Source organism: Wolffia australiana, chromosome 16, assembly GCF_029677425.1.
Source record: "Wolffia australiana isolate 7733 chromosome 16, ASM2967742v1".
Classification (NCBI taxonomy): Eukaryota; Viridiplantae; Streptophyta; class Magnoliopsida; order Alismatales; family Araceae; genus Wolffia; species Wolffia australiana.
The window spans coordinates 3,978,259-3,990,566 of NC_135850.1; the positions used below are offsets into that span (position 1 = coordinate 3,978,259).

Below are 12,308 nucleotides of genomic sequence, written 5' to 3' on the forward strand. Positions count from 1 at the left end.
ATAAAAAGAACCTTTGCTATCTTTTCTTTAATTTTCTTTGCACTATGGATTTTTTCCCTTATTGTTCTCTGCTTCTAACCAAACATATTCGACGGCGGCCACTTCCTTTTTAATAGTAAATAAATACACATAAAGAACAAGACCCTTTTAATAGTAAATAATGCCACATGAAGAACAAGAGCTACATATTGGGTTTCTAATAGATCATACTTAAATTTCTTTATTTGCTATGAACTTGGGACCATACATAAAACAGACGGGGGAGTCATAACATGACTTTAACTTTTGGTATATTTTCTTTAAAATTCAGGTATTAAATATTCTTTTTAGACATACATCTGTCCCTGATCAAGATCAAAACATAGGTACCGTATTCAAACTAGGCCAGTTCCACAAAGTGTGGAACTTTCTTGACCAACCCAAAGGTGCCTAATTATGATGGTTAGACCAAATTTACAAAATGTAGAGATGTTTTGACAGGCGTGGGTACCTAATACAGCATGGTTTGATCCTTGACATCTCCTTTTTCGATTCTCGGCTTCCTCTTCTTGTTCAGGCTATGGCTTGGTCTCCTTATATCCATTTGAATACAGGAATACTCATTAAAATTCACATATTTCCGTACTGTCTAATAAACTCAAGAAAATATGCGAACAAGACCATTTGACATTTGGAAAGTTAAATGGGATTAGTCCTCAAATACAAAAAATAATGCATGTTGTAACAACACAATGAACTCATGTTAATCATTTTTAATGAATAATACAGACATAAATACGGACAATTATAATTATTTCTGTACAAGTACAGCGGAATTTATACAAATATATGACACAATGTATGATTATGAAATATATGAGATTTATTATTGATTTTCCCTCGGGAGTGTTCACAAGGTTCTCTTTAGATTTTCCAAGACATATATGAAGTGTTCAAGATATAATCACACTTTTATCATTCAAATAATTTTCCAAGAAAAAACTGATGAAAATGAATAGACACACATACTCTCTAGGTATTATTTAGTGACTGAATGTCCTCAGTGCACTCAATGAGAACATGGGAAGCTCACTCTCACGGTGGGTTTGACTTTGTGCTAGGGATCCCCCACAAACCGCCATTCTACTTGAAAGTCGAAACAAGAAACCGTTTCATGTTAGCACATAATATAAAAATCCTAGAAAAGAAAAATGGAAATGTGAGGATATAATCAAAGATGGAGAGCAGTTGGTAAAATGAGGTAGGTGGTAAGGTAACAAGAAATGTGGCAAGGTGAAAGCAAGGTGAAAGGTCAGAAGAGATATAGAAGGGTATTTCCCAATGAAAGTGATAGTATTTATAGCATTTTTGATCCACTGAAAAATGGACGTGTGTCTCAAATCATTTTCACATTTGTTCTTTCAAGGATAGGAGTGGTAACTGGTCAGAATTTTCATAACGTAAGTCAAAAGCTACCGTCCCAATTAACAAAAAATATAAATGAACTGCCAAAGGGCATCACAAGATATCATTTCTAAAACTTACTGGGTTTTATATATTTCAACAAATGGATGATCACATGCCATACTTCCAAAGTTTTCTCATGCATATAAATGAAAAAGAATAATGATGATACAACATAAAAAGCTCTTATATATTTTAAAATGCATCACATGCATATCAAGTATATTCCGTAATGACTCATTTTCTTATGCATTCCATGCATGCCACATTTGTTTGCCTGACATGGGCAAACTTCATATGTAATTTTTATGTTGTGGTACTTTTAATTTTCCAAAATAAAAAAAAATGTTGAAATAGACAATTCAATCAGATGTATGGTAGGAGCGAAGTCCTCTCCACATGGATTGATCTTTACAGGTGAATTTGATAATTGAGTTGGGGTGATAGAGAATTTAGTATGATAATATTGGTAGTTAAAGAAATTAGTTATAGTTGACTAATATAAGAAATAATAATAGGGAAAATAGTGGAATAGTAAAAGATAAGAAATTATTAGCTGGAAGGTAGTATCTAATGGATGAGAGAATTAAGATAATACTTAATAGTAAGGAACAATAAATTATGTGAGAGAGAACTGGAGAAAGACATATATGTATATATTATATAATGAAACATATTATTTGCATCTTTTTATAGATATTGGGGACAATAAAGAAGTAGGCTGTTTGAAATGAGTTAATGATATTAAAATTAAAAGAAATGTTAATGTTGGTACTGAAGAAGAATAGAATATTAGTGAGATAGATAGAATAATAAATTACAATAAATAGAAGATAGGATGATTATTTATTTAATTAATGGTCACTTGTATATTAGATAGGAGATAAATATAATAATTATGGACATTAATAGTTGATTAGATAGCGAAAAATATTTTATGTTAATAAGGTGCAAGAAGTTCATTGAAAGAAGTATTTAGTTTAGTAACAGGTAAGATGAATTGTGAAGAATAAAGAAGCAATACTTATACTGAGGGAAATAAGGAATTATACGTTAAGATTAATGGAGAGGAAAAGATATATATATATACATATATATATATATATATATATATGCACGCCCAGATTTACTTCAGAAGAGGACAAGAAATATAGGTCGAAGTATTGGGATTATATACTTTAGAAGAGGTTGTTTAAAATAGTTTAGTTAACTAGATAGATAGATACAGAAATTACGAAGAGGTGGAAGAATTAACAGGAATAGTAGATAAATTTTAGTTGGTATTTTAGGCCTTTTATATTTATGATTACCTAATATGGATAGTATTATAGTTTCTATAAGTAAATATATTTAAGAAGTATTTTAATATTTTTTATAAGAGAAAAATCGAGAGAGAATTTTTTAATTCACTGTTTGATAGAATGCCCAAATGAAAATGGTTTATGAAATCCTTTCAAAATCCACTTGATTCACGTTTTAACCAAAAATAATGAAAACTAACATGTTCTATCCAGAATTATCACCCACATCAAGGAATGAAAGATACCAAATGCACCTCAGTTTTGGCGAGCAAAAGTAGGGGTGTTGATCACCACCTCCCAGCCTTAGTGTGTGTCCTTACTCGCCTTCCTCCGTGCTGGTGCAGATCTGAGTCTCCCTCGACTCTCACTAGAGCTATCCCGAGCAGTCGAGGCTTTTGAATAAGCATCACCCTTTCCGTCTCGCTTATCTCACCACCACAATGGGTCTCGCGGCATTTCTTCTTCTCCAGCGGCAAGATGGGTTGTCAAGCCTCCAAAATTGAATTTATAAGGTCGAGAGAGAAGCTCTCTCGACCCTTCATTTAATGGTTTATGATCCAACAACTTCTCTGAGCCATTGGATCGTTATATGGTCGTCTGCATCACTGGCCTCCACCGACTGGTCAATGGGAACAATGATAAAGGTGGTGAAGGACATCTTTGGCCTAGAACATTTGATCTCCATGAGAATGGGTTAATGGCTGCAATTAAATCTCAGCTGCGGATCCATTATTAACCGGTGTACCCCTCCTTGCCACATCAATGGCTCCGTCAGCCACCCTATCAACAACTCTTGCTTTGATTCACTCATCACTTGGCTCCGCCATTAGCGTCATCGGCCAAAACCAATCAGAGATCTGAAAAAAATAAAGAGAATTAGAGATATTAGGCAGATTTCACTGTCCACTTTTCCTTAAGAAGATCGAACGGCTGAGATTATATTAGCTCACTTATAATGACCCGATATGACACAGGCCTTGGGCTGGGTCGACTTGAAGCTCGATAATAATTTCTCACTTATTCTATTCTGATTGTGGGCTGTTGGGCCATGATCTGTTTATCATCTCCTTGACTCAGCCTGACACATTGCTGAAAAAAATGTGTTAGGCGTTATCCCATATCAAGAATATTGAAAAATGAAACCTGAAAACAAATGTGACTAGATACACTTTGAGTTAACTACACACTTCTCCTCTTGTGTGCAGGTCCACATCTACCAGTGGGCCTTGTGGGGGCCTTCTAGGCTTGTTTGTGCAGGTTTCTGAGGGGCACTGATGCAGCTCATTAGGCGTAGCAGCGCTTGTCGGCTATAGGTGGGCTTGAGTGCTTCTAAACTCGCCTGCCTAGGGCCTACTTGACTGATCCTGGTGCTTGGCTTATCTGTTCACTCAACCCCGCTTTTTTACTTCTTTCACTAAAATATTTTGTCCTAAAAAAAAGAATAACTACTTGAAATAAATTAACCCATTAATACTTTAAAACTCATTTTTCATGAAAGTAATTGAACATACAATTTATGCAAAAAGACATCAAATTATATTGTTGTAACCAATTAATATATTCAATGCATTATATTAAATTTCATTTAAAGATAAGGATAATATAGATAAATGATCCCAAATGGTATTAGAATATGCATAATTTCATGATGCATTTAGAGTTCATCATTGTCTCTATCACATTTTCCCTTTGTTGGCCAATTCATTAGGTCAGCCTTCTCCTTAGATGAATCTCTGGCCCAAATAGACTTGAAACATTTAAATTAAAATAAATGAAATGTTTAAAAGCTTAAAATTTTATTAAATATATATAATTTTAAAATACAAACAATCTTAATCGAAGAATATATGAAATTTTAAGCAAAATGAATTCATAAAAAATATCATGAAAATAAATTACTATATTTTCATGCATGAAATGCAAGTGCATTTTTTATAAATGTGATTTAATTTGAGTTCAAAAATAATTTATCCGTAAGTAAATTAAGTTTCGTTTAATGAAGGCACATATAGAAAACTCAATGCTTTTATTTATGTATTATAAAAACTTGAAAATTGAAGTAACAAATGAAAAAAACAAATATTTTATGGTCCAATTAATTAAATCAAGCAAAGTAGGAAAATTTTAAATTTCACATTTATATTAATTAATCCTACTGCAAGCTTATACTGATGATATATTATGTTATTGGGTAAAATACAAAATTACACATTTTTATAAGTTATCAACATATAAGTGGATGAAGCAATTTCTTAATTGTACCTTCAAACAAAGTATGTTTCCTCATATATTGTGGTATAATTATACAATTTTAATAATTATGTGTCTCTATGTCAATGGAGGTGGCTAATAAGAATGAAAGGAAAATATTATACAAGTTCAAGCAAATCACTAGTTCTGTTCTCTGGAATTCTATACCCTGGAGTATCTCTTAATTGACCGTAAGTACTTTCCATTGAAAAAATTAACATAATGTCATGAGTGTTTAATTAACTAACATTGTGGTCTAGTTTCAAAAGTTGACCAAAATGTTTCTCAGCACCATCTTATCTAAAAAAACTCATTATTCATCGGATTGGATTTAAAATCCTTCTATGTTTCTCAGCACCAAGTCTTGAGTTGGCCATTCTCCCTTTAATAGATTAGTGGCTATTAATCTTTTACAGTTATTACTAGTCTTTTCATACTTAAAATTTACCAAAGAAACAAAAATTACAAATTTTCTATCCCCCTTTCTCTTCAGTGGATCCGAATCTCAATTATCTACTGGCCCCCACTATGGCCCTCAGTTAACACCTAATGTATTAACATTACAAAAATATCTCATTAATATCATATGTCTCAACTCAATGCATGATATATTAATTTAATGGAAACCATTTCAAATCAATCTAAATTTTATAGAATCAGTCATAAATATATCTATTCATCGACTCTAATTGATAATATGATTTAACTAATTTCTCTTTCATTGTTTCTCTCAGTGTTTGACTCAATCTCACTCTTGCTTCTAAAGGAGACCTCAAGTCTTTTCACAATAGCAGTTGTAAAATTTATTCTATCTTAGTCAAATGATACTTCCAACCTGGATCACAGTCTATAAACCTTACTCAAGATCTCTAGTATTATTTAATGACTCAAAATCCTATTCTGTATTTCACCCCAAATACATATTCATCAAATAAATGTAACCAGCTCAATATTGCACCCTTTGATTTAATAATATCATACTAACTATTTTTTTTATCCAATGGTTCTCATATCTCAAACATACTATTATTATCTCATATAAAATCCTGCTGTCACAGACTATGTAATACACCAACTAAATAGAAATATCTCAGTCTTTGAACTTGACCTCTTAAGTATATGCACTAGAAGCTATTTCATAATTCAATTTTATCTAAACCTATTATTGTTTTGTGAAAAAAAAACTGGAATATGTATCTCAGTCCCCATGTCATAAAATTCGGCAAACCCTATCATTATAATTTTAGTATTTTTACTAATGCACAAATTTTCAATTTTTAACTACAATAATATTCTAATATCTTAATAATTTATGCTATCTATTAGTTGTGGTCCATAACACTATTTAAACATACCTCACAATTTGGATACTTCAAATTTGATATCACTTAAAGATGCTACTTCATCATTTGTTGATAAACCATGTTTGAACTATCACAGTGATTTTATTTTATTTTTTAAATGAAAAGAGGAAATATCACCTGGAATCGGTGATCGGCCCAAATGACGGTGATTTTGTGAAGGTTATTTGATGGGTCTCCAGTAACAAAGGATATAGAAGCAAAATAAATGATATTTGTTGAATTGAGAGAGTTGTGATTCACCTACAACCGCTTATACTTATTTATTGATGGTCAATGGTGTAAGACCAATGTCTATCTGATTGGGAAACAGTATGTTCAACATCCATGGGAAAATCAACTTTTGAGTGTTGTTTTAAAAGTCATAATTATCCTCTATCACATAAATGTATACCTAATAAATATATTTATTCATGGGTATTTTGGTCTTTTGTGCATAAGTGACTAGTTAAAGACTGATAATTTTTTTGACTGATCCCAAGTAACTGTCCATTAGAGATTTATAGAGCATTAAACAAACTCATCAATTGGTTTTGTCTCAGCTAAGCGATAAAATCCCACAGGAAGGGGCAAATTTATGGATCTTAAAAACTTACTATTAATGCCTCTTTATTCAGTATCTTTAATTTCACTAGGGACCAAAGAAACCTTCTGGATAAGAAAGCATTAACATGATAGAAACGGTGAACAACTCCCGAATGAAAATTAAAAAATATAGCACTGCGAAGGTTGCAGTTATTAAGTATAAAATAAATTTAATTCTGGTTCATTAGAGATGGTAAATCTTTTTATTGCCTCACAAGAAATTATTAGTAGGTGGAGTCATAGAAAGTCCAAGAAAAAGTTTTTAAAAATTAGGAGACTCCAACTAATTACTCTTTCTGTCATGCTATCATTTTAAAGTTTAGAAATGAGAAAAATACAGAGTGTCAAGTGGAGAACAAAGATTATCTAAGACCTCAGATTTTGCTGTTTCAAGATTGACATTTAGGGAAAGGAAAAAAGCTGAGAGAAGTAAATTACCAAGTCTTTATAGAGGCTAAAATGGTGACTGATGAAACGAATGAATCGAGAAATGATTCATCTACAAATCATCAACGTTATGCAAGTAAATGAAAGGCACTACTTCAGGAACAATTGAACAACACTGAATCTGGTTCTTCGAGAATCAGAAAAGGCGCAAGTTTATGAGTGGACGGCATTGAATGAGGACCAATGCAATACAGGCCAAGCATCAACAATCAATGGTAGAATGATACAAGTGAGAATCATCTGCCAATGCCGGGAAGTACAGATCAGGGACGCGGACGGGAAACGAAAAAATCGTCCCGTCCCAGGATACGAACAAATTTCAGGACTAATTTCTGTCCTGGGGGACCACCGGACAGTACGATTTTCGTCCCATGGGACGAAAAAACCGTCCATCCGGAGGTCTCAGATGATGGACGGACGAATCTGGGCAAAAAACCGCCGGATTCACATCAGACGGTTGAGATGTTGCCTCGTGAACTCCCTATGACATTTTGCATCAAAGTCCCTGTATTTTTGCGTGCGTGCAGAGGGACGCCACTCAGAAATAATTGTAAATATGTCCCTTTGCATTCTCTCTCCTCCGTAATTCCCTAAAAAACTTGAAAAAATCTATATTAATATATTATAAATATAAAATGGGTTTTCTTTCGTTCGGGACGAAGGCCGGGACGAAAATTCGTCCCGGAGGACTGGACGGGATGAAAAATTGTCCCGGTATGATTGGACGGGACGGTTTTTTTATCGTTGGATGAAAAACTGTCCCGTCCTTCATCCCTGAACTTACTCTGTACGTTGGACGGGACGAAATTCGTCTCCTCCCGTCCATCGTCCACGTCCGGGACGATCCGGAGCTATACTGGGAAGGAAGAACATTAACAGGGTTCATAGAGCAGGGAAACCCCCTCAGTTACAATATAAGCAACGGCCCGGTTTGACACAGGCCACCTAGGAGGAAACCCTAAGTATGTCATTGTATTCAATGGGATAAAACAAAGACGAACATCGGCGATATAAATCAGTAATCTTTCTTCAACGTGTGGTGAGTGGCTCACTGACCTCGAGAAGATGATTGGCGAGACCGCAAAAGAGGATGGAGTCAGTCTCCCTGGGTTGAAACTTAATGAGGGCAGAAGGAACAAGCTCTTCCTGTTCCAGTGTGGGTGGTCTACCCTTTGAACCCGAAAGCCTGGGAATCGCTCGGATTCTTGGCAGGGCCGGCCTCATGAGCTCAAATTCTAACTCCGGCTGCTTCAATGATGAGCCGACAAACTAAGAAGAATTGATAACATCTGATCAACTTCATGGTGTTATAAGATTCCAAAACATAAAGCAGAAGAAATGGGAAGACCAGTAATTTTATAACAATATCATCACCTTACCCAGCTATAACTTGATTGAGATTAAATTATTGTTTATTTTACTGGCAACAGCGCTTTGATCCAGATCACATAAATAAGTTTTTTCCCTAACCCGAAGTGCCAGAAATGGAAAAATGGTAAATTCATCGAAACATCATGTCCTTGTTCGTCTACAATTTGACTGAGACTAGAATATTACACACCTATGTCTTTTGGGACCACGAAGCATCATATTATGAGTCTTTAACATCATCATCTTTTTTTTGTCCACTTCAACCAAACTTCATCGATTTTTTTTAAACATCATCATCTTATGAGTCTACAATTCGATAGAGATTGTTCTTTCTTTTAGCAGCAACTTGGAATTAATCAACGTCTAATAAACCATGTTCTTCCCAACCACAATGCATCAGAAATGGAAATAAGGTAACTTCTTTAAAATACCATCACCCTAATCGTCTACTATTTAATTGGAATTAAATTATTTTTTCTTTAATGGCAACTGAGATTCGCCATCGATTATACAGGAGTTTTCTGCATCCAGGAATGCTACACTAAGGAGGGTAAGCAGTTTCCATGACAATAAAAATATGATTAAGGGTCCTGTTTTCGACAGAAGCAAGAATCTTTTGGGGCGTCCAATAACAAATGGGAAAACGGTTAATGAGAGTTGTATCATGCATCTGAGAGTACTTGGATTCTCACAGTCAATAAAAAAATCCTTTTCAAAGGGGATTTGAATTAAACATTTTTTATAGAATTCATGAGAAATGGTAAAGTCTGGGTTTTCCCTGACCTCATAGAGCGCCGTGGTTGTTTCACGTGGGCGGAAAAGACCCTGAAGCACAACTCCATCTGGAAATTGAATGCGTATGCATGTTGCTGAGTATTTCTTTTGGGAAGCCTTCATTTGCTTTTCCCTGAATGACCTGGGTACCAGGAGCTGGGATTCTTCTATCTTTTTCCTCCGCTGCTCAGCCTCTCTTCTTATCTCCATGGTCGATAGAGAGTAGAAAGAATCCGGCAGTTCAATCTTTGCAGCCTCGCTTTCGGGCACAGAAAAGAAAACTTTGACCTGCAGGAATCCGAGCAAAAGTTAAAACTCGGAGAAAATTTTATGGAAAAAAACCCTCTAAAGTACAACGCTAGTATGTCAATACTTTTACGTAATTATTTAATTATTCCTTCATAATTCTTTTTCATCCTAGTCTTAATGTGAAAGGCTCGAAAAAAATGATACAAGACAGCTGATGCTGGAGGAGAAATGGGATAGTAGATAGCAATCCCTCAATTCATTATTTTTTCGAAATTGATGGCTGCGATTATTACTTGCACATTAGTTCATGGTCACGGCACCAAAGGTGGACCTTGAATTTGAAATAGAAGAAGGATACAATATAAATTCATTATTTGAGATGCTTAAACTTAGCAGAAACTGTGCGAACTAGCTGAAATGAACTCTTTTCCTGGGCTATCTTACATTCTCATTCATGCACAGCAATAAATTCGGGTCATACCAGCCACAAAGAGGTAAAGGGTGAAGATATACTCAACTTAGAATTGAGAAACAATGGCGGTTATCAAGAAATATCTCTAAATGGTTTTAATATTAGCTATAAAAAATATTTGAGATAAAAGAATTTGCTTTACCCAGAGGAAAAATGTAGTTAGCTTCCATTCGAGAGAAAAAATAAACCATAATCGGCTCAAAAATAAAATCATGCTCGAAACAAATATCTTTAACACCAGCATATTTTGATTGCAAGCAAGTGCATTAAAGATAAAAGAATCATAGAAAGATAGGTGATAATAATTATGATACTATGGTTGGTCTTCGAACATCTGTACAATGGATAAACTCATTAGCTTATTGAAAAAAAATGAACAGATTGGTCTTCTTTTTCTCCTTTTCAAGAATTGACTGTAATTCGACATCGAGCTCTTATGGTTGAACTTGTAGGGTAATGTTGGAGGAAATAATGGCGGCATATTCTCTTTCTTTTTCTTCAAAAAAAAGGTCTGATGGTTAATCTAGGAGTGGGATCAACATCGAGCTCTTATGTTCAGCATAATGTTACTCTGTTAACCAAGACATTCCCAGAACCTTAATCATGCGATGGTCCCAATAACTAACCTACGGTTGCACCTTTCTGCAGATAAGATTTTTTACGGCCATTTCGCCTATAGATCTAAGCATTATAGGAAGAAAAAGGTCAGAAAAAAGATGTTTTGAGGAATTTAATCTAAGATCAGAAAAACATCTAAGCGTTTTGAGGAATTTTTTGTGCATTAATTTTATTGAGTGGAAAATTAATCTAAAGAAATAGCGAAACAGTGAGTAGTTTTACTCTAAGCATCCTGTGCGATAATTCTTTATAATTATGTGATTAAAAGAAATTAAAGTAAAAGATGAGACCTGACGATCCATCTTCTCCTCAGCAGGCTGCTTGTCTAAATCGGTTAATGGAGGAGTTGGAGTCGAGTCGGCCATAGTCCACCTCTCCAATAAATTCACCGCTTCTTTGATCAAAACGATTTGTCTATCTTCTGGAACTTCCATCTTCGCCCAAATTTCCCCCCCATCATCCTCGATTCTGAAACCCACTGACTCCAGCACCTCCGTCGCACCGTTGACTTCTCCCACAGCTTGTTTAATCTTCGGATTTCCCATGCGGATTTTCCTGAATTTGTCATTGTCTGGTTCTCTGACGACATTTTTAATCAGCCTGAGAACAACATCAATCGAATCTTTCGGTGGTTCCGAGGACACGAACTCCCCAATCCGCCCAGCCATAAAATCCCTCGTCTCAATGTCTGCCGCGGGCTCATCAACATAGCTCGCCTCCCGCGGCTGCTGAATTTGAGAGCTGGCGTGAGGCCGGAGGATTTCTGACGCCGATCGATTCCCAGAAGAAATCAACGGCTCCCAAGGACTGAACTCACTGCGACCGTGGGAGCTCGGAGAGGGCTTGGGTTTGGGATCAACCTTGGTCGCGCCGCCGGTCAACCGCAAATCAGAGGGAGCAGATAACCGCTCCACGAGAGGAGAGACGACCGGTCGTTCCTTTTCCACCGCTGCGGAGCCGAGAACTCTTCCCTGGCCCTGGAATTTCCCGGTCGAGGTCGACGCCGATAGCGTCTTGTTCACCTTCTTCAGTATTCCCTTCATCTTCCCCTTCACATCATCCATCTCGTCAATCTCCGCGCAAATTCGCGATCAGGAGAATCGCAGACGATTGAATTCGAGACGATCGAATTCGAATCGCAAACAATCGACTACGATCTCCAGAACGATATAACTTAAATCGCAGACAATCGAACTCGAATCGCAGACAATCGAATTCGAATTCCTCGGTCTCCGCAGCTCGTCGGCGATCCGCCAATCGAAGATCCAAGATCGAAAAATCCAAAAACCACCTCGAAGCGTCGCCGATCGCGGGAATTTATAGGAAGTCCGAACGGTCTGGGCAGAAACACAAATAACAATTCCTCAGGGGTATTTTTCTCATTAAAGAATTTAACGGGGACCGGGAGTGGGCCTGGTCAAAATACTAGAGAGTCCA

General features: G+C 35.8%; 1 protein-coding gene across 1 annotated transcript; it reads right to left on the reverse strand.

Moving 5' to 3' along the window:
* Positions 1-7,455: 7,455 nt before the first annotated feature.
* On the reverse strand, positions 7,456-12,157 carry PUX2 (plant UBX domain-containing protein 2). Its single transcript, XM_078588311.1, has 4 exons — positions 11,162-12,157; positions 9,542-9,820; positions 8,444-8,656; positions 7,456-7,977 (listed from the first exon to the last, which is right to left on the reverse strand). Exons 1-4 carry the CDS (start codon positions 11,933-11,935, stop codon positions 7,837-7,839), a joined length of 1,407 nt encoding a protein of 468 aa, XP_078444437.1. The 5' UTR covers positions 11,936-12,157; the 3' UTR covers positions 7,456-7,836.
* Positions 12,158-12,308: the final 151 nt, after the last annotated feature.

Coding starts and splice junctions, on each gene's coding strand:
- PUX2 (XM_078588311.1), bottom strand. CDS start 11,935: ATGGATGATGTGAAGGGGAAGATGAAGGGAATACTGAAGAAGGTGAAC. Junction 9,821..11,161: donor AGGAGAAGATGGATCGTCAG/GTCTCATCTTTT, acceptor GGATTCCTGCAG/GTCAAAGTTTTCTTTTCTGT. Junction 8,657..9,541: donor CAACCACGGCGCTCTATGAG/GTCAGGGAAAAC, acceptor AATTCTTCTTAG/TTTGTCGGCTCATCATTGAA.